The 7,957-nt window shown below is 38.8% G+C and overlaps 1 protein-coding gene across 1 annotated transcript in view; it reads right to left on the bottom strand.

The window, feature by feature from the left end:
• Window positions 1-619: 619 nt before the first annotated feature.
• smc3 (structural maintenance of chromosomes 3) overlaps window positions 620-7,957 on the bottom strand; it is a 45,456-nt gene continuing 38,118 nt past the window's right edge. The window contains exons 26-29 of the mRNA XM_041785079.1: window positions 7,527-7,718; window positions 4,598-4,775; window positions 4,310-4,416; window positions 620-1,765 (exon numbers count right to left, since the gene is read on the bottom strand). Of these exons, the coding sequence (XP_041641013.1) occupies window positions 1,694-1,765; window positions 4,310-4,416; window positions 4,598-4,775; window positions 7,527-7,718 (549 nt within the window). The 3' untranslated portion in view covers window positions 620-1,693. The remainder of the gene's footprint in view (window positions 1,766-4,309; window positions 4,417-4,597; window positions 4,776-7,526; window positions 7,719-7,957) is intronic.

The raw sequence follows: 7,957 nt of genomic DNA, 5'->3' as shown, positions 1-7,957 counted from the left end.
TTACTTGGATGGTCACACCACCTGACATTTTTAGGGTCTGAGATGCCAAAATACAAAATTAATCATATTGAGTATACTGAAAATGTATTCAAAGTAGGTTTCAAAGAACATGCATACACAAAAGTATGCATGTCATTGATCCAGATATATTCTTTTTACTCGTGTGAGCACAAACTTAGCTCCTGCTCTAATCCATAGAAGTCAGAGTCCCAGGTGTGCAAGTTGTAAAAACGGTTACATTTTAAGAATCAATTTCTATTCACAATGAACAAGCTAATCCACAATGTAAATCACTGTACCCGAGATAATCATGAAGAACGTCATAAAGCATGCTTGTTTCAAAGGCTAAAACCGTTAATATTTTTTAAAGTTTTATTTCATTTATTTTTGTAAGCACACATTAGTTTTCTTTTTTTTTTGCAAAGGCTAGTTTTTTTTAGTTTAGTTAAAGCTAACTAAGATGATTTTTACATTTTAGTTGCAGATATTACGTTAGTCTTAGTAAACTGTAACAACTGTGTGATATACAATTACAGCATGTTGTTGTATGTGCAAGCTCATCATATCAGAGGTGCAGCATCACCTAGTGGTGTAAGCAGGTGTAACAGTGACAGGTTCATATTGTTACATTTTACTTCTTTTATTATTTTTGTAAATTTTCTTATTACATAAAAATGAACAAAACATGTAAAAGGCATATGTGATACTAGGTATAACATATGAGCAGTTTTACCCCAAACAATACATCCAGTCTGGAAATGTTTAAAAACTTCTCTAATGGGTAGCATCCTTCTGAAGCAGTGAGTCAAATAACTATGGATCAATCGTTTCATGTTTTAAAATATCCACTGAATTTAAGAAAACTGTTTGTACCTTCAGACTGGATGTGTGGCAAATGGAATAAACTTTTCATATATTGTAATGTCCTAAAAACAGGAAATTACACAATAAAGTAACAACAATAAAAGGGAACCACAACCTTGAGACTTTTAACCATGACGCTGGTTATAACAAATACAAGTAAGCATGAGTATAAAGAGCATACATTACAGAAACGTCAGAATGAACAGGAACTCTTTCTAAAGGGTGGCAACAGAACAAGTAAGAAAACATTAGCTGCAGACCCTTGAATTTCTGTGGATATTCAGGGTGTCAATTCAAAACTCTGCATCTAAGTCATAAAAGCAGTCTCAACTATACACAGAGGGATTTGCTTTGAAAGGTCCTGAAGGGATTTTACCTGCAAGAGCTTCTCTGGAACTTCCCGTTTTACGAATTAAAAAAAAAAGAAAAAAAAAACTTTCAAAAAATATCTGTTAGAAAAAAAAAAATTCACACAGTAACAAAAGGTACCAAGAGCTCTCTCCAGGATGTATACAAACTAAATAACACAACAGATTTCTCTTGTGTATAGATACCACCTTTGTTTTTAAATCCAGTTCGTCAGATACACAAAGAGAAACAGCAAGGCTGTAAATATGTGTCATCTTGATGGTCTGAGTGTTGTCAAATTAATAAACCAAATGACACTAAAGCGTCAGGGATGGTTATGAGTTGCTCCTTTTGTAATCTTTGACAGAGGGACTAAAAAAAGGCTGGAATATTGATTAAGATATTTCTGTGTCTGGACCTTGCTGTGAAAGGCTTTGAGCTACGCAGTGCACTGAAGAGGCGGAGGAGGAGCTGAGGGCGATTAACCATGAGTGGTGTCATCCTCCACAAAGTCTTTGGCCTGCTCTGCAGTGATCACATCGATATGACTCACCTAGAAACAGACACATGAACATAGTTAATGACCAATCAATGCCCCTGTTTCAGACACCCTGAAAGAGCTGTTATTTTCTGTTATGAAACCAAAGAAGCTAAACAATCTTGGAGCAGCTTGGCAGAAATCAACTTTGTTACAGGGAGAGACTGAGGAAGTCTTCCTACGAATACATCACCTCATGCCTAATTACACTTCCCTCCAAACCATAATGGCCCCTCCACCATATATGGATGAGGTTTTGATGTTGGTGTGCTGTGTCTTTTTTTCTCCACACATAGGATTGTGTGTTCCTTCCAAACAACTCAATTTTGGTTTCATCTGTCTATGGAATATTTTGCCAGTAGTGCTGTGGAACATCCAGGTGCTCTTTTGCAAACTTCAAACGTGCAGCAATGATATTTTGGACAGCAGTGGCTTCCGCCATGGTGTCCTCCCATGAACTCCATTCTTGTGTAATGTTTTACTTATTGTAGATTTGTCAACACAAATGCTAGCATGTGCCAGAGATTTCTGTAAGTCTTTAGCTGACACTCTAGGATTCTTCTTCACCTCATTGAGCATTCTGCGCTGTGCTCTTGCAGTCATTTTTACAAGACGACCGCGCCTAGGGAGAGTAGCAACAGTGCTGAACTTTCTCCAATTGTTGACAGTCTGTCTTACTGTGGACACATGAACATCAAGGCTTTTAGAGATACTTTTGTAACCCTTTCCAGCTTCATGCAAGTCAACAATTCTTGATCGTAGGTCTTCTGAGAGCTCTTTTGTCTGAGGCATGGTTCACATCAGGCAATGCTTCTTGAGAACAGCAAATTCAAAACTGGTGTGTGTTTTTTATAGGGTAGGGCAGCTTTAACCAACACATCTAATCTCATCACATTGATTGGACTCCAGGTTGGCTGATTCCTGGCTCCAATTAGCTCCTGGAGAAGTCATTATCCTAGGGGCTCACATACTTTTTCCACCCTGCACTGTGAATGTTTACATGTTTTGTTCAATAAAAACATGAAAACATAATTTTTTGTGTGGTATTAGTTTAAGCAGACTGTGTTTGTCTATTGTTGTGACTTAGATTAAGATCAGAACACATTTTATGACCAATTTATGCAGAAATCCAAGAAATCCCAAAGGGTTCACATACTTTTTCTTGCAACTGTAGAAACCTGGAAATAAAGCTGAAATGTCAATCTCTTGTCTATTCATCTTTTGATGTCAGAGGTCACTTTTTACCCACAATTATAGTTCAAAAAGTGAAACAAATATTCTAGATCGGTCCTACATAACATGAAATAGTTAATTTCATTTAAATTTCAGTGAAGTGAAGGTTAGGGGTCTCATGTCATCTTGTTGTTAGTCCACTGTGCTTTATCAAGTCCAGAATCAACACTGTCAGCCATCTACCAGGGGATTTTAGAGCACTTGATGCTTCCATTTGCTGAGAAGCTTTATGGAGATACTAGTTTCCTTTTTTTTTTTTGTGCTGAGCTGAAACTACCAGAAACTTGTTTGCTGACCTTGGTATTACTGTGCTTGATTGTAATCTGAACCCCATGAGAATCTCTGGGGAAATGTCAAGAGGAAGATGAGAGACACCAGACTCAACAATACAGACAAGCTGAAGGCTGCTATCAAAGCAACCTGGGCTTCACAGCACGGGGTGCTGATTGGCTCCATGCCACATCGCAGTGATGCATTAATTTGTGCAAAAGGGGCCCAGACCAACCAATTTGACTTTGTGTATAATGAATCTAGAATATATGGAAGTTTCACTTTTTTAATTAAATTATGGGGGGAAAAAAGCTTTTCTAGAGATTCTATTTGTTTTAGATACACCTGAAAGTACTTTTGTCACATACTAAAATGTAGTGTTTTTTTTTTAATTGCAGGTACAAGAAAGGTGATCAATGTACAGTACATATATGACTGATTGGACAAACAGATGATCATTTTATGCACATGGTGTGGTACTGTTTATCAGTTCTTCATACATTCAACTACAGTATGTATTATGTTTAATGTATTGTTATTCATCCTATAGCTTAAGTAACATTCAAATGGGATTTGAATTGTATCCTCCAACTTTCAGCCCTTATACAATGTGATGCAATCAGTGTCTTCTTTTATACCAAGTGTAAAGAAAAGTGACAAAAGCTTCATGTAGATCTTACAAAAGTTAACTTTCTAAACCTCCATTCTTGATTTAGAAAAATTCTGTGCACTGATATCCTTCAGAGTCCTCAAGCTTGTGATATTCTTATCAACACATCTATAATTTAAATCTTTAAGTAAAATCCACCTCCTAGTCCTTAAGAATTCAGATGGACTGTGTATTTACAGCTGCACTACCAGTGACTCTCAAAAGTGTACTTAATTTTAAAAACAACAGCACAATCATTTGAAACACAAACAAGTTTCATCGATTTTAGAGAATGTGCTTTGACCTGTTTCTCAGACTCCTCTTAGCCTATCTGTGAGATCAGATCTTCAGAGACGATTGAACTTGAATGATTTTAAATAAATCCTACCCTTGAGCAGAACTCTCACCTTGTTTCTGAATTTGACACCATAGAACTTGTCAGCAGACTCGAGCAGCTCAGGCCTGAAGGTTGTGGTGATGAACTGAGCGTGACCTGCCAGCTCCACGATCATGTCTGAAATTCACACAAGGCAGAGATGTGATTATGGTTTTGTAACATTAATTAGGGCTGAGAGATGAGTCAGAGTTTTCTCACAGAGAATGCTATCAGTACAGACTTTTTCCTCCTCAGTGGAATTAATTAATACAAGATCCTGTTAAATCCCCCTCTGCAAGTATTTAAAGCTGCTCTTTACCAGAGACAGCCTTCCTGTGCTGGGCGTCGAGGGCCTGGTCGATCTCATCAAACAGGTAGAACGGAGCAGGGTCACACTTTTGGATAGCAAATATCAGGGCCAGAGCAACCAGAGACTTCTGACCTCCAGACAGCTGCTGCATCTCTCTCATCTCTCCCTGCTTCCCTGTGAATGACACCTACAAAGGAGAGGGGAGGCCTTGTTATTACAACCCGGACAGAAAAACACACACATACACTGACTTAATGGTTTCATTATTATTAGATTCACTGTTCTGAGAAGAGAGAGACGATCCAGCTGATGACCTGAATGCTTCTGAAAGCTGCTGTGACAGCTTCGATAATGATACAGATAAATTTAGAGTGATGAGTCAGTGACCAGCTTTACCTCGATTCCGCTTTGTGACGAAGTTTGGGTATTTAAATTTCGCACTCCAGATATAAACAGTAAAGGTTTCTAGACCATTCAAGACCCACCACCACCTCCTTATGCTGGGCTTACACCAAAAGATTTTCACAGTCACAGAATAAAAGCTGAAAGTCTTTAGTAAATTTTAGGAGTCTTCCTGGAGTCACGGCGTTCTCCCGTCATCTCTATTTTTAAGTTTAAGGTGGTAATATGCGTGGTTTTATATCAGTCTTTTCCTAGTTTTGGACTTGCAATCATATCAAACATGTTTGATATGATCCCAAGTCGCAGTGACGTAACACTATCAACAACCAGTAGATGAGCTCTGACAAAACCGGAAACAGGAAATCTGCCGGTCAAAACAACCACAAAAGCGGCAGAGCGGCATGGACGAACAAGAAACACCGGCAGTGAAAAGTCAAAGGACTTCACATTTACACCCGCCAACTAGCCACACGCGGGTAGATTTCGGCCGTGCCGGGCAGCAGCGTGACCAACTAGCCACGATTGTGGGTTGAATTTATCAGTGTCACAATGCTTCACACTGAAAGTGCTTGTCAGTTAGCCCTTATGATTTAGAATTGTTACAGATAGGCATTTTTGGCACATACAAGCCTCAAATTTCCCCCAAAACAACTGAAAAGTGGCTGGTCTCGTCATCCATTTGTGCGTTTTTACGCAGCGCCAAGGGCTTTCATGCTGTATGACACACATAAACATGACACTCACACACATATGCGGACACACTCTCGCACTGACATGTTGGTGATTTAGACGGAAGGCTTCTATCTGTTTAAGGAAAAAGTTTCATAATGTTGGAGGATAAACTCAGACCTGAACTTTCTCCTTCTGCTTTAAAGCGCCTCTCTCCATGGAGGATCAGCGCGTCAGCGCCGTGTGTTTGTGTGTGTGTGTGTGCTCCAGCTGTGTGTCTCTCTTGCTCGTGCGAGCCAAGGTGTGCAGTGTGTCTGAATATTATTTGAGTAATACTCCATCTATAGTCTTTGTTTGTTGAGGGCGTTCTACATGATAAAACCTCCGCAAATGCGTACATAATTTAAACGTTATTAATACCTTTGATACGTTTGTATAATGATTTGCCATATATTGATCATTAACGCATATAAAAGATGAGAGAAACACTGAAACTTTAAATCAATTCACTGAGGCAGTCAGAAACAGAGGCAGACGGATAAAAGTCTGTTACCGTTCACTTTGGTGTCAAAAGGAATTAAACTAAACAGTCATTTTTTTTGCTTCTATTAGTAAACAACACACAGTAGAGTTGTTTAATGTTCTTCAAATGTGAGCGTCATGCACCAAATGCAAGTCATCTATTATTTAAACAGATATTTTAATTCATTTGAGACACCCATATGAAGACATTTCCACCATAAAGTTTAAAGGAGAAAAGAGCAGAGGACAGGAGAAGTAGAGCACACGTGTCATACTGTATCATATCCTTTGTAACAAATTTGAAATATAGCTCATAGTTTCCAACATCAAAATTGTGGCTAGTGGAAATAAGTAGAAGTAAGATTGCAAAACCACGAGGCACTGTGGCTGGTGAGCAAAAAGTTAATATCAAGCCCTGGTCCTGACCAATATGGACCGCCCAGCAAGAGGAGCATGATGGGAAAAAGTTGCATGGTGGGAAAAAAATTGCTAAAAGAATCTAATTGTAGTCTTGTAAATAGTGACCCTACAAGATTCACAGTCTTTGTAAAATCTCAGTCTGAGACTAGGTTGTGACTAAAAACTCTAGAAACCTGTCTTTAGATGTGAGCAGATGTGAGCTGATAGTTTTCCCAGAGTCTTTTCCAAATCTTCTCAAAGTCTTCTGATGTATGGGTAGCATTCATGACAAAATGCAACCCAAGTTTTTCCTCTTTTATGCTCATAGTAGCCAATGAAACAGCTATTCTTTGCAGCCTGATATAGTGCATCGTCATGCATGATGATAATTTAGCTACAAAAGGCACAGTTCTTCTTTTTGTACCATGGAAGAAAGTGGTCAGTCAGCAACTCTATATACTTTGCTGAGTCCATTTTCACACCTTCAGGGAACCTAAAGGGGCCTACCACCTCTCTCCCCATGATTCTGGCCCAAAACATGTATGACATCCCTGATAAAAAAAACAACACAAAAAAACAACAAGATGGTGCCATGTCCTTTTAAACAAAAGCATGATTGATATTTTTGCCACTTTTTTGTTTCCATGCAAACATCCACAACCCACTGAAAACTGTTTTGTAAGCCACTCTTGGGTTCTAACCCACTAGATGAGAAGCAAGATTCCCTTACACTAGGGCTTCATCAAGACACACAAAAAACAGTAGTATAGAAACAACACACAACAGGTATCGTAAAGTTTACCCCGATTTGATTGTTAATTATCTGAAAGTATTATAGGATTCCTACACAAAAAGGCTGTCCTCTAAACAACTTTCACCCTATCAGACAATAAACCCACATTTTGTGTTCAAAATGGATAAAATAATCAACTGAATCGAGTCTTACCCGAATGCCGACTCCGGTGAACTGATCTACAGAGGGAACGCTACTCTGTGAACCTGACCCCCTCTCACTGTCAGCGCCACCCTCACCCTCATCCTGAGACTGGCTGCCTTCTGCGTCACCTTTCTTCATCACCAATGTAGCTTTGCCACCTGGCACCAACTTCTGGAAAACCTCACTGAAGTTCTTTGACACCTGAAGAGAGGATAACATGGTGAGAAAAGACAAAATTAATAACAATCACATACTTCAAATCAGAAAAAAATGCACTCATTATAAAACTGAGAACGAATATCATTGATTGACAAAAATGTAACAGGGAGAATAAAGAAAACCTACAGTATGTGCTGTTTCACCTAGGTCACCTAAAAAACTCAGATGACTCCTGAATTCATACTGATTTGGTTGTTCACATACACACCACTGTGTCAAAC

This window comes from Cheilinus undulatus, linkage group 4 (genome assembly GCF_018320785.1).
Source record: "Cheilinus undulatus linkage group 4, ASM1832078v1, whole genome shotgun sequence".
Classification (NCBI taxonomy): Eukaryota; Metazoa; Chordata; class Actinopteri; order Labriformes; family Labridae; genus Cheilinus; species Cheilinus undulatus.
This window is presented reverse-complemented; position numbering and strand designations above follow the sequence as displayed.